At 46.1% G+C, this 22701-nt stretch overlaps 1 protein-coding gene across 1 annotated transcript in view; it reads left to right on the top strand.

Annotated features, from left to right (window-relative positions):
- LOC135526901 (polypeptide N-acetylgalactosaminyltransferase 16-like) overlaps positions 1–22701 on the top strand; it is a 92421-nt gene that overhangs the window by 22756 nt on the left and 46964 nt on the right. The window contains exons 5-6 of the mRNA XM_064955568.1: positions 8255–8320; positions 14012–14133. Of these exons, the coding sequence (XP_064811640.1) occupies positions 8255–8320; positions 14012–14133 (188 nt within the window). The remainder of the gene's footprint in view (positions 1–8254; positions 8321–14011; positions 14134–22701) is intronic.

The following is a 22701-nucleotide window of genomic DNA, read 5'->3' as shown; positions in this document are numbered from 1 at the left end:
ACCGGTACAGAGTCAATGTGGAGGCTATATACAGGGGGTACTGGTACAGAGTCAATGTGGAGGCTATGTTCAGGGTATTACGGTAGGGAGTCAATGTGGAGGCTATATACAGGGATTTACGGTACAGAGTCAATGTGGAGGCTATATACAGGGTATTACGGTACAGAGTCAATGTGGAGGCTATATACAGGCGGTACAGAGTCAGTGTGGAGGCTATATACAGGGGGTACCGGTACAGAGTAAACGTGGAGGCTATATACAGGGGGTACCGGTACAGAGTCAATGTGGAGGCTATATACAGGGGGTACCGGTACAGAGTCAATGTGGAGGCTATATACAGGGGGTACCGGTACAGAGTCAATGTGGAGGCTATATACAGGGTGTTACGGTACAGAGTCAATGTGGAGGCTATATACAGGGGGTACCGGTACAGAGTCAATGTGGAGGCTATATACAGGGGGTACTGGTACAGAGTCAATGTGGAGGCTATATACAGAGGGTACCGGTACAGAGTCAGTGTGGAGGCTATATACAGGAGGTACCGGTACAGAGTCAATGTGGAGGCTATATACAGGGGGTACAAGTACAGAGTCAATGTGGAGGCTATGTTCAGGGTATTACGGTAGGGAGTCAATGTGGAGGCTATATACAGGGATTTACGGTACAGAGTCAATGTGGAGGCTATATACAGGGTATTACGGTACAGAGTCGATGTGGAGGCTATATACAGGGGGTACAGAGTCAGTGTGGAGGCTATATACAGGGGGTACCGGTACAGAGTCAATGTGGAGGCTATATACAGGGGGTACCGGTACAGAGTCAATGTGGAGGCTATATACAGGGGGTACCAGTACAGAGTCAGTGTGGAGGCTATATACAGGGGGTACCGGTACAGAGTCAATGTGGAGGCTATATACAGGGGGTACCGGTACAGAGTCAATGTGGAGGCTATATACAGGGGGTACCGGTACCGAGTCAATGGATGGTTAATCTCAGTGTTTCCTTCATCTAGAGGACCGTTAATCGTAGTGTTTCCTTCATCTAGAGGACCGTTAATCTCAGTGTTTCCTTCATCTAGAGGACTGTTAATCGTAGTGTTTCCTTCATCTAGAGGACCGTTAATCTGAGTGTTTACTTCATCTAGAGGACTGTTAATCGTAGTGTTTCCTTCATCTAGAGGACTGTTAATCTCAGTGTTTCCTTCATCTAGAGGACCGTTAATCTCAGTGTTTCCTTCATCTAGAGGACCGTTAATCTGAGTGTTTCCTTCATCTAGAGGACCGTTAATCTCTGTGTTTCTTTCATCTAGAGGACCGTTAATCGTAGTGTTTCCTTCATCTAGAGGACTGTTAATCTCAGTGTTTCCTTCATCTAGAGGACCGTTAATCTGAGTGTTTACTTCATCTAGAGGACCGTTAATCTCAGTGTTTACTTCATCTAGAGGACCGTTAATCTGAGTGTTTCCTTCATCTAGAGGACTGTTAATCTGAGTGTTTCCTTCATCTAGAGGACTGTTAATCGTAGTGTTTCCTTAATCTGAGTGTTTCCTTAGAGTAGGGGTTCCCAAACCTTTTCACTCAGGGACCCCCCTTCCTGCATTGGGGAACATCCCGTGGCCTCCCCCTCCCCTGTATGCCACGCCTACTTCTATGGGCACAAGCACTTTTCATGACACGAACTGTTCACACCCCTCTGGTTGGTGGAGAGACATTTACAGGTTTAAATTGACTTCCTACAATTCTAAACATTTTATCAAAGGGTCCAAAGAAAATGTTTCAGTTTTACGACAAATTTTCTTGCAATTCTATACATTTTGCCGTGTCAAATGTACCTAAACCTACCCCTCCCCACAGTTTGGGAACAATTGTCTTAATCGCTAGAGGACTGTCCTTCATCAAGTACGCTGTCGCTGATCTTTGGTGACGAGACTCTAAACCATGTCACTCCACTGCACACATCTTCTTAAACCCATAGCGCATCACTTTAAAAAAACAAAAAAATATTTAACCTTTATTTAACTAGGCAAGTCAGTTAAGAACAAATTCTTATTTACAATGACGGCCTTCCCCGGCCAAATCCGGACGACGTTGGGCTAATTGTGTGCCGCCATGTGATACAGCCTGGAATCGAACCAGGGTCTGTAGTGACGCCTCTAGCTTTGAGATGCAGTGCATTAGACTGCTGTGCCACTCAGGAGCCCAAACCCAGACCACCCAGGGAGTTACACCATTGACTACTTCCCTCCACACACACACACACACACACACACACACACACACACACACACACACAAAATCTGGCTAAAAGTATAGAACATCTGTCTTGTGGGTGTGATCAGAGGAAGACTGTCCAGAGAATATCCCCCCCCAAATACACACACACACACACACACACTAATACACACACACACACTAATACACACACACACACTAATACACACACACACACACTAATACACACACACACACTCTAATATACACACACACACACACATTAATACACACACTAATACACACACACATTAATACACACACATTAATACACACACACACACATACACACACACACACACACACACACTAATACACACGCACACACACACACACACACACACACACACACACACACACACACACACACACACACACACACACACTAATACACATACACACACACACTAATACACATACACACACACACACACACACACTAATACACATACACACACACTAATACACATACACACACACACACACACACACACTAATACACATACACACTGTCACGAACCGGCTCAAAGCCCGTAACAAAGGGAGACAACGTGGAGATAAGGAGTAGCAAGGTATATATATTTATTAAATAAGTAACTAAGTATAATATACAATGGTGTGTGTAATCAGTAATCAGCAGTGTAAGTGAGTGTTTTGCATGCATGAATGTGATAATGCAGGTTGTTGAAAGGTGCCAAAGCAAATAAACAAAAGACCACCAAGAACCACAACACAATCTACAATGGTGTCTGCATGGAGAGAGTCTACTCCATGAATGTAGAGGAGGTCTATTTATCCTGGGACACACCTGGCCCAGGTGTTTCCCATGTAGCTGACGACCCTCCCCAACTCCGCCCACCGGCATCCTAATAAGGAAACAAGAACAAACAGAATACAGCAGACGGAGAGGGAGGGTCGTCACATTCCCCCATAAAACCGGGGACCAACAAGGACCCCGGAAGAAAATACCAGCCTCTAAGTTCCAAATTGACACAGCTTCTGCACCACAAATTGATGAGGGTCTATGTGTTCACCCTAGCCAACCTCCTCCACAGACCTCAGCAACCTTCACACAGGAAGCAACATTTAAGAGGAAAGAAGAACACAAGACCAGGCGGGAGCAGACAGGACAGAGAGAACATGACAATACGTAACAATGGTCAGTCACGTAAACATTTAGGAACAGGGCGCACGAGAGAGAGCATCAGCAATCACGTTTTCAGTTCCCCGGATGTGGCGCACATCGAGATGGAAAGATTGTAAAAATAAACACCATCTCATTATCCTCTGGTTTGGACACATCATGGACCTCAAAAAAGTGAGGGGGTTATGGTCGGTGTAGACCACAATAGGTACTACCCCCGACCCGAAATACACTTCGAAGTGTTGTAGCGCCCAAATGAGTGCTAGCGCTTCCTTTTCAATAACTGAATAATTCAACTGATAATCGTTAAACTTTTTAGAAAAGAAACTAACAGGCCTCTCAATCCCAGACACATCTGCTTGCAGCAAAACTGCACCTGCCCCCACATGACTAGCATCCACCTGCAAGGTAAATGACAAATCCATGCGAGGAGCAGCCAGCACCGGAGTTGAGGTAAGCAACCTCTTTACATCTTCAAAAGCGTGTTGACAACGAGTAGACCACACATAAACAGCCTTAGCTTTCAGCAGATCTGTCAAGGGAGCGACCACAGTGGAGAAGTTACTACAAAAACTACGGTAATAACCAATCATGCCCAAGAAACGCATTAGTTCCTTTTTAGTAGTTGGTGGTGGAAAAGCATCAATAGCCACCACTTTAGCCCGAACAGGACGCACTTCCCCCTGCCCAACCACTTTTCCAAGGTATGTAACGGTCGCCTGAGCAAACTCACATTTAGCCAGATTGATTGTGAGGCGACCCGCAGCCAGACGTTCGAACAAGGCTTGAATACGGGACAGATGTTCTTCCCAAGTATCTGCATATATCACTACATCGTCCAAATAAACAGCGCACCCGGTCAGACCGGCGACAACCCTGTTCATAAGTCGCTGAAAAGTGGCAGGTGCATTGCGCAAACCGAAACTCATAACCGAATACGAGTACAGACCAAAGGGTGTAATAAAGGCAGAGATTTCACGTGCCCTACTCGTCAGTGGCACCTGCCAATAGCCTTTTAACAGGTCAAATTTGCTCACAAACTTAGCTGCACCGACTTGATCAACACAGTCCTCCATTCGAGGGAGAGGAAATGAATCTGGCTTTGTGACACTATTTACCTTACGGTAGTCCGTACAAAATCGGTTTGTTCCATCCGGTTTACTGACCAAGATACAGGGAGAAGCCCAACTGGAGAAAGAAGGCTCTGCTATCTTACTCTCCAGCATGTACTTGACCTCAGCATCCAGACAACGTAGTTTCTCTGAAGAAACTCTATAGAACCGCTGACGAATGGGGTCAGCACCTCCAATGTCAATATCATGTTCTATTAAGTTTGTACGTGTAGGTGTATCTGAAAATAAACCTGGAAATCTCTGAATCAGACCAACCATCTCTTCACGCCCATCATCAGGTAGGTGAGTGAGAAGACTGTCTAAAATATCCAGTGTTTCTGAATTCTTTAATCTACCCTGCAATATACAATCGTCAGGACCAGGAACATCTTCCTCCTCATGCCCAGATCTAGCATGACAAGAACCCAAGGAAACAACTGTATCAGCCAAAAGAACAGGTTTACCGTGCTCTGTAGAATCCCACTGTTCAGTCTCAGAGGAACGTGCATAATAGGGTTTTAACAGATTTACATGGCACAGCTGGTGTGCTTTCCTCCATTCTGGAGTGGCAACTAGATAATTTTGCTCAGTGTACTGGCGCACCACTGTATATGGACCTTGAAACTTAGCTTGCAAAGGAGAACCAACAATTGGCAGCAGAGCAAGAACCTGGTCACCTGGACTAAAGTGACGAGGCTCAGTTCGGCGATCAAATATGCCCTTCATCCTCTCCTGTGCAGATGATAACTTCTCTTTAGCCATTTCACCAGCGGCGTACAACCGTCGCCGGAAATCACACACATACGATAATAGGGACTGAGGAGGCTCGGGAGACTTCCAGTCATCCTGGAGAACAGATAAAAGTCCACGCACCCTATGTCCAAACACAAGGTCATTTGGACTGAAACCTGTGCTCTCCTGTGAAACTTCCCTAGCAGCTAACAGTAACCAAGGCAACCCCTCCTCCCAATCCTTATCCATCTCAGTACAATAAGCTCTCAACAAAGACTTAAGAGTTTGATGGAAACGTTCCAGTGCTCCTTGACTTTGCGCGTGATAGGCGCTAGACAAATTGTGTTTAATATGGAGCTTCCCCAAAACCTACAATAACTCAACCCTAGTCTTCGTGCAGATTTGCGGTGGGAATTTACGCACTGTAGCCCGCTGGCAAGGAAAAACTCCCCAGCATGCTGGTAAATTCCACCAAGCCACGGATGTGCCCCCGAGACAACTGCTCAGTCCACAGACACCACACAAAAATAACAAACATTAACCATGCCCAACATATTCCAAAAATGAAACACGTCGCTAAACCTATCAGGGGAAAAAGGCTATAGCTCCAGGTAGCAAGTTCCACTACCCTACCCAAATCTCCCACTGAGGTACACAGCCGATTACTCACCTCAGACTGACGTCCCAACAGAAAGTAGAACAAGAGTTCAGGCTAAGCAGGGCCTGGAAACTAACCATTATACTCTCTCCAACACAGCACACAAACAAAATAACAAAGGCAACCAATACTGGGCCTATCACACGCAAACAAAATATGCAAACCAAACACGTACCTCCACGGCCTCCCAAACCAATAGTTCAAAAGATCCCGGATGAGCCGCCACTTGTCACGAACCGGCTCAAAGCCCGTAACAAAGGGAGACAACGTGGAGATAAGGAGTAGCAAGGTATATATATTTATTAAATAAGTAACTAAGTATAATATACAATGGTGTGTGTAATCAGTAATCAGCAGTGTAAGTGAGTGTTTTGCATGCATGAATGTGATAATGCAGGTTGTTGAAAGGTGCCAAAGCAAATAAACAAAAGACCACCAAGAACCACAACACAATCTACAATGGTGTCTGCATGGAGAGAGTCTACTCCATGAATGTAGAGGAGGTCTATTTATCCTGGGACACACCTGGCCCAGGTGTTTCCCATGTAGCTGACGACCCTCCCCAACTCCGCCCACCGGCATCCTAATAAGGAAACAAGAACAAACAGAATACAGCAGACGGAGAGGGAGGGTCGTCACAACACACACACACACACACACTAATACACACACACACACACTAATACACATACACACACACACACACACACACTGATACACACACACACACACACACACACACACACTCTAATACAGGTATTCCCCCCAGGGGTACGCCAAATAAAAATGTGATTCCCATTTTATAAAGGACCCGCCCCCTTTTCCCCCAATTTCCTCCTAAAATGACATCCCCAAATCTAACTGCCTGTAGCTCAGAACCTGAAGCAAGGATATGCATATTCTAGATAGCATTTAAAAGGAAACACTTTTGAAGTTTGTGGAAATGTAGGAGAATATTTTTTTATTTTTTATTTCACCTTTTATTTAACCAGGTAGGCAAGTCGAGAACAAGTTCTCATTTACAATTGCGACCTGGCCAAGATAAAGCAAAGCAGTTCGACACATACAACGACACAGAGTTACACATGGAGTAAAACAAACAAAGGAGCAAAATAAATAAATAAAAAATATAACTCACTCGATCTGGTAAAAGATAATACAAAGAAAAAAACAACCGTTCTTTTGTATTTTTTATGGACCATCATTTATGTTGGACCTTCATCTTTAAAATGCAAGAGAAAGGCCATAATGTATTATTCCAGCCCAGGTGCAATTTAGATTTTGGCCACTAGATGGTAGCATAGTATGTGCAAAGTTTTAGACTGATCCAATGAACCATTGCATTTCTGTTCAAAAGGTTATATCAAAACTGCCCAAATGTGCCTAATTTGTTTATTAATAACTTTTAATGTTCATAATTGTGCACTCTCCTCAAACAATAGCATGGTATTATTTCACTGTAATAGCAACTGTAAATTGGACAGTGCAGTTAGATTAACAAGAATTTAAGCTTTCTGCCAAATATCAGACATGTCTATGTCCTGGGAAATGTTCTTGTTACTTACAACCTCATGCTAATCACATTAGCCTACGTTAGCTCAGCCGTCCCGTGGAAGAGACACCGATCCAGAAGAAGTTTTAAAAACTATTTTTTTTAAATAGTGTCAGCCAGTCAGTCAGCCAGTCAGTCAGTCAGCCAGTCAGTCAGCCAGTCAGTCAGCCAGTCAGTCAGCCAGTCATCCAGTCAGTCATCCAGTCAGTCAGCCAGTCATCCAGTCAGTCAGCCAGTCATCCAGTCAGTCAGCCAGTCATCCAGTCAGTCAGTCAGCCAGTCATCCAGCCAGTCAGCCAGTCATCCAGCCAGTCAGCCAGTCAGTCGGCCAGCCAGTCAGTCGGCCAGCCAGCCAGCCAGTCAGCCAGTCAGTCAGCCAGTCATCCAGTCAGTCAGTCAGCCAGTCAGTCAGTCAGTCACAAGCGTCTGTGTGTCTGTGTGTGTGTGTCTGTGTGTGAGAGTCTGTGTGTGAGAGTCTGTGTGTGAGAGTCTGTGTGTGTGAGAGTCTGTGTGTGTGAGAGTCTGTGTGTGTGAGAGTCTGTGTGTGTGAGAGTCTGTGTGTGTGAGAGTCTGTGTGTGTGAGAGTCTGTGTGTGTGAGAGTCTGTGTGTGTGAGTCTGTGTGTGTGTGTGAGTCTGTGTGTGTGTGAGTCTGTGTGTGTGTGAGTCTGTGTGTGTGTGAGTCTGTGTGTGTGTGAGAGTCTGGGTGAGAGTCTGTGTGTATGTAGTGTGTGTGTGTGTGTGGTGTGTGTGTTATTTGTGACGTGACATGCCTTCCTCTCTTCCAGCTGAGGACTGTCAGCTGCTCTCTCAGATCCCTAAAGTACGCTGCCTGAGGAACGGACGTCGAGAGGGTGAGTTGTGTGTGTCTGCCTGCTGCACATAGACTGGGGTGGTATACAGTATACTGGGGTGGTATACTGGGGTGGTATACTGGGGTGGTATACAGTATACTGGGGTGGTATACTGGGGTGGTATACAGTATACTGGGGTGGTATACTGGGGTGGTATACTGGGGTGGTATACAGTATACTGGGGTGGTATACAGTATACTGGGGTGGTATACAGTATACTGGGGTGGTATACTGGGGTGGTATACAGTATACTGGGGTGGTATACAGTATACTGGGGTGGTATACTGGGGTGGTATACAGTATACTGGGGTGGTATACTGGGGTGGTATACAGTATACTGGGGTGGTATACAGTATACTGGGGTGGTATACTGGGGTGGTATACAGTATACTGGGGTGGTATACTGGGGTGGTATACAGTATACTGGGGTGGTATACTGGGGTGGTATACAGTATACTGGGGTGGTATACAGTATACTGGGGTGGTATACAGTATACTGGGGTGGTATACTGGGGTGGTATACTGGGGTGGTATACAGTATACTGGGGTGGTATACTGGGGTGGTATACAGTATACTGGGGTGGTATACTGGGGTGGTATACTGGGGTGGTATACTGGGGTGGTATACTGGGGTGGTATACAGTATACTGGGGTGGTATACAGTATACTGGGGTGGTATACAGTATACTGGGGTGGTATACTGGGGTGGTATACTGGGGTGGTATACTGGGGTGGTATACAGTATACTGGGGTGGTATACTGGGGTGGTATACAGTATACTGGGGTGGTATACAGTATACTGGGGTGGTATACTGGGGTGGTATACAGTATACTGGGGTGGTATACTGGGGTGGTATACAGTATACTGGGGTGGTATACAGTATACTGGGGTGGTATACAGTATACTGGGGTGGTATACTGGGGTGGTATACAGTATACTGGGGTGGTATACAGTATACTGGGGTGGTATACTGGGGTGGTATACAGTATACTGGGGTGGTATACTGGGGTGGTATACAGTATACTGGGGTGGTATACTGGGGTGGTATACAGTATACTGGGGTGGTATACAGTATACTGGGGTGGTATACAGTATACTGGGGTGGTATACTGGGGTGGTATACTGGGGTGGTATACAGTATACTGGGATGGTATACAGTATACTGGGATGGTATACAGTATACTGGGGTGGTATACAGTATCCTGGGGTGGTATACAGTATACTGGGGTGGTATACTGGGGTGGTATACTGGGGTGGTATACAGTATACTGGGGTGGTATACTGGGGTGGTATACAGTATACTGGGGTGGTATACAGTATACTGGGGTGGTATACTGGGGTGGTATACAGTATACTGGGGTGGTATACTGGGGTGGTATACAGTATACTGGGGTGGTATACAGTATACTGGGGTGGTATACAGTATACTGGAGTATTTGGTTTTTCAGAACCGTCAATATGTCAAAACTATTTCTTTGAAGTTTTTCCAATAAATTGGAATATTTGTAGCTACTTTTTAAGTACCTGCCGTCAACTTGTGCAATACGTTTCGCGTAGTTCCCCAGAACAGTTGAGCCAGTCACGTGTGTGTTTGTAAATAGCTCAACGGTAGAAAGCTGAGCTGGTGAGCCCATAGAGTTCTGTATCTATTGGAGAGCCCATAGTTCTGTATCTTTTGGAGAGCCCATAGAGTTCTGTAAATCAAATCAAATTTTATTTGTCACATACACATGGTTAGCAGATGTTAATGCGAGTGTAGCGAAATGCTTGAAGAAGTATCTATTGGAGAGCCCATAGAGTTCTGTATCTGTTGGAGAGCCCATAGAGTTCTGTAAATCAAATCAAATTTTATTTGTCACATACACATGGTTAGCAGATGTTAATGCGAGTGTAGCGAAATGCTTGAAGAAGTATCTATTGGAGAGCCCATAGAGTTCTGTATCTGTTGGAGAGCCCATAGAGTTCTGTATCTATTGGAGAGCCCATAGAGTTCTGTATCTGTTGGAGAGCCCATAGAGTTCTGTAAATCAAATCAAATTTTATTTGTCACATACACATGGTTAGCAGATGTTAATGCGAGTGTAGCGAAATGCTTGAAGAAGTATCTATTGGAGAGCCCAGAGAGTTCTGTATCTGTTGGAGAGTCCATAGAGTTGTGTATCTATTGGAGAGCCCATAGAGTTCTGTATCTATTGGAGAGCCCATAGAGCTCTGTATCTGTTGGAGAGTTCTGTATCTGTTGGAGAGTCCATAGAGTTCTGTATCTGTTGGAGAGCCCATAGAGTTCTGTATCTGTTGGAGAGTCCATAGAGTTGTGTATCTATTGGAGAGTCCATAGAGTTCTGTATCTATTGGAGAGCTCTGTATCTGTTGGAGAGTTCTGTATCTGTTGGAGAGTCCATAGAGTTGTGTATCTATTGGAGAGCCCATAGAGTTCTGTATCTATTGGAGAGCTCTGTATCTGTTGGAGAGTCCATAGAGTTCTGTATCTATTGGAGAGCCCATAGAGTTCTGTATCTGTTGGAGAGTTCTGTATCTGTTGGAGAGCCCATAGAGTTCTGTATCTATTGGAGAGCTCTGTATCTGTTGGAGAGTTCTGTATCTGTTGGAGAGCCCATAGAGCTCTGTATCTGTTGGAGAGCCCATAGAGTTCTGTATCTGTTGGAGAGTCCATAGAGTTCTGTATCTGTTGGAGAGTCCATAGAGTTCTGTATCTATTGGAGAGCCCATAGAGTTCTGTATCTGTTGGAGAGTCTATAGAGTTCTGTATCTGTTGGAGATCTTTAATAAATTAATAACATAATTTGTGTTTGTGGAATCTGATTATGGAACCCGACTCAAAGGAAGATCGAAGAAGTAAATATGTTTTTGGTGACGAGGGAGACTTAAGTGAATTAACAAAGTTTTTTGGTGACATTCAGCTTTGAAATCAGCATATTTAGAGTGCTGGTTTGCATAACAAACAGAGTACGAGGTTAATGAATTCAGGCGTAAACTAGCAAGGAAAGTTAGCCTACAATTAGAGCTGGAAGCTACAGGTTTAGTCTCTATCTGTCTGCTCTGCCATTGTGTAGGTCTGTCTAGTTAGCTACAGAGCCATTCATTTAGTGAGTTCGGACAACTTTTAGAATTTTATATGTTGTGCTGAAAATTCTGTTACATAACATGTGTTTAAATATTCCCCATGTAATGTTATTGGGAGCTAACATGGCTGCCATAGAATGTTGTAACAAAGATTTGTACTACTAAGATAGACCACATCCTGTCGTTTCCGATGGGAACAAATTAGTCATCGTGGGCATAACAAGCAAGGAAGGAGCTCGCGAGATCCTATTGGCGTGTACTAGCATGTATTTCCGTTAAGGAACGCCTCCTCTGACCTAATTATTGGCACCACGGAACTAGGACCTAATTATTGGCACCACGGAGCTAGGACCTAATTATTGGCACCACGGAGCTAGGACCTAATTATTGGCACCAAGGAACTAGGACCTAATTATTGGCACCACGGAGCTAGGACCTAATTATTGGCACCACGGAACTAGGACCTAATTATTGGCACCACGGAGCTAGGACCTAATTATTGGCACCAAGGAACTAGGACCTAATTATTGGCACCACGGAGCTAGGACCTAATTATTGGCACCACGGAGCTAGGACCTAATTATTGGCACCACGGAGCTAGGACCTCATTATTGGCACCACGGAGCTAGGACCTAATTATTGGCACCAAGGAACTAGGACCTAATTATTGGCACCACGGAGCTAGGACCTAATTATTGGCACCACGGAGCTAGGACCTAATTATTGGCACCACGGAGCTAGGACCTCATTATTGGCACCACGGAGCTAGGACCTAATTATTGGCACCACGGAACTAGGACCTAATTATTGGCACCACGGACCTAGGACCTAATTATTGGCACCAAGGAACTAGGACCTAATTATTGGCACCACGGAGCTAGGACCTAATTATTGGCACCACGGAGCTAGGACCTAATTATTGGCACCACGGAGCTAGGACCTAATTATTGGCACCACGGAGCTAGGACCTCATTATTGGCACCACGGAGCTAGGACCTAATTATTGGCACCACGGAGCTAGGACCTAATTATTGGCACCACGGAACTAGGACCTAATTATTGGCACCACGGAGCTAGGACCTAATTATTGGCACCACGGAGCTAGGACCTAATTATTGGCACCACGGAGCTAGGACCTAATTATTGGCACCACGGAGCTAGGACCTAATTATTGGCACCACGGAGCTAGGACCTCATTATTGGCACCACGGAGCTAGGACCTAATTATTGGCACCACGGAGCTAGGACCTAATTATTGGCACCACGGAACTAGGACCTAATTATTGGCACCACGGAGCTAGGACTTGCACAGCCTTTGGCCAAGATAACTGGAGACAAAAGCTTATTGTAACCATCAATGAGCTTGCTGTGTGTTTTGCGAGCTCAGAGCACGGTAAGCAAAGATTTTTTCTAACTAACCCAAGATAGACCACAGCCTGTCGTTTCCAATGGGAGAAAATGAATCATAGTGGGTAGAACAAACAAGGAGGTAGGCAGAGCCAACCACGAGCTAGTGAGATCCTATTGGCGTGTTCTAGCATGTATTTGCATATTTCCATTTGGGAACGCCTACTCTGTGAAGTGGGCGTGTGCAATAACTCAATTCACCTTTGAACTCCTTCTAAACAACACCATTTTTAAAACATTTAGCAAAGGGTGAAGTCTACAAAACTTTGTCCGCTCTGTTCCGGTATAGATTCTAGTTATTTTTATTTTTAGAATGTATATATTTTTTTTACCCCTTTTTCTCCCCAATTTTGTGGTATCCAATTGTTAGTTACAGTTTTGTCTCATCGCTGCAACTCCCGTATGGACTCGGGAGAGGCGAAGGTCAAGGGCCATGCATCCTCCGAAACACGACCAAGCCAAACCCCAAGCACTGTTTCTTCACACACTGCTCACTTAACCCGGAAGCCACCTGCACCAACGTGTCGGAGGAAACACCGTACACTTGGCGACCGTGTCAGCGTGCACTGCACCCGGCCCGCCACAGGAGTCGCTAGAGCACGATGGGACAAGGACATCCTGGCCAGTCAAACCTTCCTCTAACCCAAACAACGCCGGGCCAATTGTGAGTCGCCTTATGGGTCTCCCAGTCAGGGCCGGCTGCGACACACCTGGATCTAGTTCCCATGCTCAAGCACTGCAGTGCCTTAGACCGCTGCGCCACTCGGGAGGCCACAGATTGTAGTTTTGGGAACAGAAAACTGAATTGAGAAAAAAATGTTTCATCGATGAGAAAATGTGCAGAATGTCGACCCAAAATCCATCTCCTTCCATCTTCTCCCACTGCCGGCCACTGGGCTTCCTCTCACTACCATATTTCGTAGTGGGTGGAAACACCATGCGGATGCTTCACATTTATACGTCCTGTGAAATATCTGGTTCATTATTCTATCTGTGGTTGTAGTGTCATGTCAATGCATCATAATGCAGAAACCTCAACGTCCCGACTATCTCCATACATGTCTCTAGGTACAGTTATCCCCAAGCTCTCAGGAATCAGCTTTACAACGAGAGACCTTGATGTTCTCTATCGGCAGCCACTGCAGAGGTCTGGCTAGCTGTTTTCTCAGGCTCATACTGTACTCTTATCTGTGTCTTAGGACTGATCCGGTCCAGGGTACGAGGGGCAGACTCGGCCTCTGCCTCTATCCTGACCTTCCTGGACAGCCACTGTGAGGTCAACACTGACTGGCTACAGCCCATGATACAGAGGGTCAAAGAAGTATGCACTCACTCACTCACTCACTCACTCACTCACTCACTCACTCACTCACTCACTCACTCACTCACTCACTCACTCACACGCATGCACACACACACACGCGCGCACACGCGCGCGCACACACACACACACACACACACACACACACACACACACACACACACACACACACACACACACACCCAAACACACACACATTACATTACATTTACATTTAAGTCATTTAGCAGACGCTCTTATCCAGAGCTCTTATCCAGGTTTCAGGTGTCTCCGGAAGGTGGTGATTGACTCCGCTGTCCTGGCGTCGTGAGGGAGTTTGTTCCACCATTGGGGGGCCAGAGCAGCGAACAGTTTTGACTGGGCTGAGCGGGAACTGTACTTCCTCAATGGTAGGGAGGCGAGCAGGCCAGAGGTGGATGAACGCAGTGCCCTTGCTTGGGTGTAGGGCCTGATCAGAGCCTGGAGGTACTGCGGTGCCGTTCCCCTCACAGCTCCGTAGGCAAGCACCATGGTCTTGTAGCGGATGCGAGCTTCAACTGGAAGCCAGTGGAGAGAGCGGAGGAGCGGGGTGACGTGAGAGAACTTGGGAAGGTTGAACACCAGACGGGCTGCGGCGTTCTGGATGAGTTGTAGGGGTTTAATGGCACAGGCAGGGAGCCCAGCCAACAGCGAGTTGCAGTAATCCAGACGGGAGATGACAAGTGCCTGGATTAGGACCTGCGCCGCTTCCTGTGTGAGGCAGGGTCGTACTCTGCGGATGTTGTAGAGCATGAACCTACAGGAACGGGCCACCGCCATGATGTTGGTTGAGAACACACACACACACACACACACACACACACACACACACACACACACACACACACACACACACACACACACCCAAACACACACACACACACACCCAAACACACACACACACACACACACACTGCCTGGCTCCAGATACAGATGTTGCCTGATGACTCACACTCAAGTCTTCCTCTGTCGTTCACTAGAGAATTTAGTCTTGATCTGCTCTGTCCATTAGGGCTCCCGAGCCTGCGCAGTGGTCTAAGGCAATGCAACTCAGTGCTAGAGGCGTCACTACAGACTCCCTGGTTCGTATTTAGGCTGTATCACAACCGGCTGTGATTGGGAGTCCCATAGGGCGGTGCGCAATTGGCCCAGCGTCGTCTGGGATTGGCCGGTGTAGGCCGTCATTGTAAATAAGAATTTGTTCTTAACTGACTTGCCTAGTTAGATAAAGGTTAAAAAAAAGTTGCCACAAATTTGGAAGCACAGAATTGTCTAGAATGTCATTGTATGCTGTAGCGTTGAGATTTCCCCTCACTGGAACGAAGGGGCCTGAACCATGAAAAACAGCCCCAGACCATTATTCCTCCTCCACCAAACTTTACAGTTGGCACCATTAGGGCAGGCAGCGTTCTCCTGGCATCCACCAAACCCAGATGTGTCCGTCAGACTGCCAGATGGTGAAGTGTGATTCATCACTCCAGAAAACGCGTTTCCACTGCTCCATTATGGATCTCCATTAGTTCCTGTCAAGGCAGCAGCTACTCTTCCTGGGGTTTATTATGGATCCCCATTAGTTCCTGTCAAGGCAGCAGCTACTCTTCCTGGGGTTTATTATGGATGCCCATTAGTTCCTGTCAAGGCAGCAGCTACTCTTCCTGGGGTTTATTATGGATCCCCATTAGTTCCTGCCAAGGCAGCAGCTACTCTTCCTGGGGTTTATTATGGATCCCCATTAGTTCCTGCCAAGGCAGCAGCTACTCTTCCTGGGGTTTATTATGGATCCCCATTAGTTCCTGTCAAGGCAGCAGCTACTCTTCCTGGGGTTTATTATGGATCCCCATTAGTTCCTGTCAAGGCAGCAGCTACTCTTCCTGGGGTTTATTATGGATCCCCATTAGTTCCTGTCAAGGCAGCAGCTACTCTTCCTGGGGTTTATTATGGATCCCCATTAGTTCCTGCCAAGGCAGCAGCTACTCTTCCTGGGGTTTATTATGGATCCCCATTAGTTCCTGTCAAGGCAGCAGCTACTCTTCCTGGGGTTTATTATGGATCCCCATTAGTTCCTGTCAAGGCAGCAGCTACTCTTCCTGGGGTTTATTATGGATCCCCATTAGTTCCTGTCAAGGCAGCAGCTACTCTTCCTGGGGTTTATTATGGATCCCCATTAGTTCCTGTCAAGGCAGCAGCTACTCTTCCTGTGGTTTATTAGGGATCCCCATTAGTTCCTGTCAAGGCAGCAGCTACTCTTCCTGGGGTTTATTATGGATCCCCATTAGTTCCTGCCAAGGCAGCAGCTACTCTTCCTGGGGTTTATTATGGATCCCCATTAGTTCCTGTCAAGACAGCTGCTACTCTTCCTGGGGTTTATTATGGATCCCCATTAGTTCCTGCCAATACAGCAGCTACTCTTCCTGGGGTTTATTATGGATCCCCATTAGTTCCTGCCAAGGCAGCAGCTACTCTTCCTGGGGTTTATTATGGATCCCCATTAGTTCCTGTCAAGGCAGCAGCTACTCTTCCTGGGGTTTATTATGGATCCCCATTAGTTCCTGCCAAGGCAGTAGCTACTCTTCCTAGGGTTTATTATGGATCCCCATTAGTTCCTGTCAAGGCAGCAGCTACTCTTCCTGGGGTTTATTATGGATCCCCATTAGTTCCTGTCAAGGCAGCAGCTACTCTTCCTGGGGTTTATTATGGATCCCCATTAGTTCCTGTCAAGGCAGCAGCTACTCTTCCTGTGGTTTATTAGGGATCCCCATTAGTTCCTGTCAAGGCAGCAGCTACTCTTCCTGGGGTTTATTATGGGTCCCCATTAGTTCCTGCCAAGGCAGCAGCTACTCTTCCTGGGGTTTATTATGGATCCCCATTAGTTCCTGTCAAGACAGCTGCTACTCTTCCTGGGGTTTATTATGGATCCCCATTAGTTCCTGCCAATACAGCAGCTACTCTTCCTGGGGTTTATTATGGATCCCCATTAGTTCCTGCCAAGGCAGCAGCTACTCTTCCTGGGGTTTATTATGGATCCCCATTAGTTCCTGTCAAGACAGCAGCTACTCTTCCTGGGGTTTATTATGGATCCCCATTAGTTCCTGTCAAGACAGCAGCTACTCTTCCTGGGGTTTATTATGGATCCCCATTAGTTCCTGTCAAGACAGCAGCTACTCTTCCTGGGGTTTATTATGGATCCCCATTAGTTCCTGTCAAGGCAGCAGCTACTCTTCCTGGGGTTTATTATGGATCCCCATTAGTTCCTGTCAAGACAGCAGCTACTCTTCCTGGGGTTTATTATGGATCCCCATTAGTTCCTGCCAATACAGCAGCTACTCTTCCTGGGGTTTATTATGGATCCCCATTAGTTCCTGCCAAGGCAGCAGTTACTCTTCCTGGGGTTTATTATGGATCCCCATTAGTTCCTGTCAAGACAGCAGCTACTCTTCCTGGGGTTTATTATGGATCCCCATTAGTATCTGCCAATACAGCAGCTACTCTTCCTGGGGTTTATTATGGATCCCCATTAGTTCCTGTCAAGACAGCAGCTACTCTTCCTGGGGTTTATTATGGATCCCCATTAGTTCCTGCCAAGGCAGCAGCTACTCTTCCTGGGGTTTATTATGGATCCCCATTAGTTCCTGCCAATACAGCAGCTACTCTTCCTGGGGTTTATTATGGATCCCCATTAGTTCCTGCCAAGGCAGCAGCTACTCTTCCTGGGGTTTATTATGGATCCCCATTAGTTCCTGTCAAGGCAGCAGCTACTCTTCCTGGGGTTTATTATGGATCCCCATTAGTTCCTGCCAAGGCAGCAGCTACTCTTCCTGGGGTTTATTATGGATCCCCATTAGTTCCTGTCAAGACAGCAGCTACTCTTCCTGGGGTTTATTATGGATCCCCATTAGTTCCTGCCAATACAGCAGCTACTCTTCCTGGGGTTTATTATGGATCCCCATTAGTTCCTGCCAAGGCAGCAGTTACTCTTCCTGGGGTTTATTATGGATCCCCATTAGTTCCTGTCAAGACAGCAGCTACTCTTCCTGGGGTTTATTATGGATCCCCATTAGTATCTGCCAATACAGCAGCTACTCATCCTGGGGTTTATTATGGATCCCCATTAGTTCCTGTCAAGACAGCAGCTACTCTTCCTGTGGTTTATTATGGATCCCCATTAGTTCCTGCCAATGCAGCAGCTACTCTTCCTGGGGTTTATTATGGATCCCCATTAGTTCCTGCCAAGACAGCAGCTACTCTTCCTGGGGTTTATTATGGATCCCCATTAGTTCCTGCCAATGCAGCAGCTACTCTTCCTGGGGTTTATTATGGATCCCCATTAGCTCCTGTCAAGGCAGCAGCTACTCTTCCTGGGGTTTATTAGGGATCCCCATTAGTTCCTGTCAAGGCAGCAGCTACTCTTCCTGGGGTTTATTATGGATCCCTATTAGTTCCTGCCAAGGCAGCAGCTACTTCCTGGGGTTTATTATGGATCCCCATTAGTTCCTGCCAAGGCAGCAGCTACTCTTCCTGGGGTTTATTATGGATCCCCATTAGTTCCTGCCAAGGCAGTAGCTACTCTTCCTGGGGTTTATTATGGATCCCCATTAGTTCCTGCCAAGGCAGCAGTTACTCTTCCTGGGGTTTATTATGGATCCCCATTAGTTCCTGTCAAGACAGCAGCTACTCTTCCTGGGGTTTATTATGGATCCCCATTAGTATCTGCCAATACAGCAGCTACTCTTCCTGGGGTTTATTATGGATCCCCATTAGTTCCTGTCAAGACAGCAGCTACTCTTCCTGGGGTTTATTATGGATCCCCATTAGTTCCTGCCAAGGCAGCAGCTACTCTTCCTGGGGTTTATTATGGATCCCCATTAGTTCCTGCCAATACAGCAGCTACTCTTCCTGGGGTTTATTATGGATCCCCATTAGTTCCTGCCAAGGCAGCAGCTACTCTTCCTGGGGTTTATTATGGATCCCCATTAGTTCCTGTCAAGGCAGCAGCTACTCTTCCTGGGGTTTATTATGGATCCCCATTAGTTCCTGCCAAGGCAGCAGCTACTCTTGCTGGGGTTTATTATGGATCCCCATTAGTTCCTGTCAAGACAGCAGCTACTCTTCCTGGGGTTTATTATGGATCCCCATTAGTTCCTGCCAATACAGCAGCTACTCTTCCTGGGGTTTATTATGGATCCCCATTAGTTCCTGCCAAGGCAGCAGTTACTCTTCCTGGGGTTTATTATGGATCCCCATTAGTTCCTGTCAAGACAGCAGCTACTCTTCCTGGGGTTTATTATGGATCCCCATTAGTATCTGCCAATACAGCAGCTACTCATCCTGGGGTTTATTATGGATCCCCATTAGTTCCTGTCAAGACAGCAGCTACTCTTCCTGTGGTTTATTATGGATCCCCATTAGTTCCTGCCAATGCAGCAGCTACTCTTCCTGGGGTTTATTATGGATCCCCATTAGTTCCTGCCAAGGCAGCAGCTACTCTTCCTGGGGTTTATTATGGATCCCCATTAGTTCCTGCCAAGGCAGCAGCTACTCTTCCTGGGGTTTATTAGGGATCCCCATTAGTTCCTGTCAAGGCAGCAGCTACTCTTCCTGGGGTTTATTATGGATCCCCATTAGCTCCTGTCAAGGCAGCAGCTACTCTTCCTGGGGTTTATTAGGGATCCCCATTAGTTCCTGTCAAGGCAGCAGCTACTCTTCCTGGGGTTTATTATGGATCCCCATTAGTTCCTGCCAAGGCAGCAGCTACTCTTGCTGGGGTTTATTATGGATCCCCATTAGTTCCTGTCAAGACAGCAGCTACTCTTCCTGGGGTTTATTATGGATCCCCATTAGTTCCTGCCAATACAGCAGCTACTCTTCCTGGGGTTTATTATGGATCCCCATTAGTTCCTGCCAAGGCAGCAGTTACTCTTCCTGGGGTTTATTATGGATCCCCATTAGTTCCTGTCAAGACAGCAGCTACTCTTCCTGGGGTTTATTATGGATCCCCATTAGTATCTGCCAATACAGCAGCTACTCATCCTGGGGTTTATTATGGATCCCCATTAGTTCCTGTCAAGACAGCAGCTACTCTTCCTGTGGTTTATTATGGATCCCCATTAGTTCCTGCCAATGCAGCAGCTACTCTTCCTGGGGTTTATTATGGATCCCCATTAGTTCCTGCCAAGGCAGCAGCTACTCTTCCTGGGGTTTATTATGGATCCCCATTAGTTCCTGCCAAGGCAGCAGCTACTCTTCCTGGGGTTTATTAGGGATCCCCATTAGTTCCTGTCAAGGCAGCAGCTACTCTTCCTGGGGTTTATTATGGATCCCCATTAGCTCCTGTCAAGGCAGCAGCTACTCTTCCTGGGGTTTATTAGGGATCCCCATTAGTTCCTGTCAAGGCAGCAGCTACTCTTCCTGGGGTTTATTATGGATCCCCATTAGCTCCTGTCAAGGCAGCAGCTACTCTTCCTGGGGTTTATTATGGATCCCCATTAGTTCCTGCCAAGGCAGCAGCTACTCTTCCTGGGGTTTATTATGGATCCCCATTAGTTCCTGCCAAGGCAGCAGCTACTCTTCCTGGGGTTTATTATGGATCCCCATTAGTTCCTGTCAAGACAGCAGCTACTCTTCCTGGGGTTTATTATGGATCCCCATTAGTTCCTGCCAAGACAGCAGCTACTCTTCCTGGGGTTTATTATGGATCCCCATTAGTTCCTGCCAAGGCAGCAGCTACTCTTCCTGGGGTTTATTATGGATCTGGAGTTTAGCAAATTTGAAAATCATTACAATACATTCACAGACTTCACAACACACTGTGTGCCCTCAGGCCCCTACTCCACCACTACCACGTATCTACAGTACTAAATCCATGTGTGTGTGTATAGTGCGTATGTTATTGTGTGTGTGGGTACAGTATGTGTCTGATCCTATGTTTGTGTCTCTTCACAGTCCCCGTTGTTCCATAAGGTGTATTTAAATCCATTTAAATCTAATTTTAATGCTTGTATCAGTTACTTGATGTGGAATAGAGTTCCATGTAGTCATGGCTCTATGTTGTACTGTGGAATAGAGATCCATGTAGTCATGGCTCTATGTTGTACTGTGGAATAGAGTTCCATGTAGTCATGGCTCTATGTAGTACTGTGCGCCTCCCATAGTCTGTTCTGGACTTGGGGACTGTGAAGAAACCTCTTGTGGCATGTCTTGTGGGGTATGCATGGGTGTCTGAGCTGTGTGCCAGTAGTTTAGACAGACAGCTCGGTGCATTCAACATCACATAAATATAAGTAGTGATGAAGTCAATCTCTCCTCCACTTTGAGCCAGTAGGGATTTGCATGCATATTATTAATGTTTGCTCTCTGTGTATGTCCACGTCCAGCCGTGCTGCCCTGTTCTGAGACAAATGCAATTTTCCTAAGTCCCTTTTTGTGGCACCTGACCACATGACTGAACAGTAGTCCAGGTGTGACAAAACTAGGGCCTGTAGGACCTGCCTTGTTGATAGTGTTGTTAAGAAGGTAGACACTAGGGCCTGTAGGACCTGCCTTGTTGATAGTGCTGTTAAGAAGGTAGAAACTAGGACCTGCCTTGTTGATAGTGCTGTTAAGGCAGATCAGCTCTTTATTATGGACAGACTTCTCCCCATCTTACCTACTGTTGTATCAACATGTTTTGACAGTTTACAATCCAGGGTTACTCCAAGCAGTTTAGTCACCTCAACTTGCTCAATTTCCACATGATTTATTACAAGTATTAGTTTATTTTTTTTTCCCAAATACAATGCTTTTAGTTTTTGAAATATTTAGGACTAAGTTGTTCCATTCTGAAACTAACTGCAGCTCTTTGTTAAGTGTTGCAGCCATTTCAGTTGCTGTGGTAGCTGACGCGTATAGGGTTGAGTCATCCGCATATATAGACACATTGGCTTTACTCAAAGCCAGTGGCATGTCGTTAGTAAAAATAGAAAAAAGCAAGGGGCCTAAACAGCTGCCCTGTGGAATTCCTGATTCTTCCTGGATTATGTTTGAGAGGCTTCCATTAAAGAACACCCTCTGTGTTCTGTTAGACAGGCAACTCTTTATCCACATTATAGCAGGGGGCGTAAAGCCATAACACATACATTTTTCCCTCTCAACCATACAATTGTTCAATTCCTCATCAATCCATGGGGATTTAACAGTTTTTACACAGATTTGTTTATTAATGGTTGCGTGCTTATTAGTAACTGGAATATGCAGCAGCATATTGATAAATGTGACAGTCCGAGGGGTTTCAAGCTCTGGTTGATTTTGAAATGTTCTGATATTTATTGGTATTGAATTGTGTTTGGTTGTCAACGCAACCAAATATCAACATTTAAAGGAGATGGTCCCGTCGGAGCCGGCCTCACCAAAGGCCAGCGTACGAGGCGTACGAGTTATTTTAGAATTGTTTTGAATTATAATGACCCTAACCAAGTCACAAAGAAGATGTCTCTATTTTTTGCATTTTGTTTGCAGCCGCTGTCGTCACAGAAAATAATACAAATGGTATTATTCACTTTTTTCGAGTTCATTTGA

Source organism: Oncorhynchus masou, chromosome 32 (assembly GCF_036934945.1).
Source record: "Oncorhynchus masou masou isolate Uvic2021 chromosome 32, UVic_Omas_1.1, whole genome shotgun sequence".
Taxonomy (NCBI): Eukaryota; Metazoa; Chordata; class Actinopteri; order Salmoniformes; family Salmonidae; genus Oncorhynchus; species Oncorhynchus masou.
Note: the sequence above shows the minus strand (reverse complement) of the source record. Positions and strands in the feature narration are given on the sequence as shown.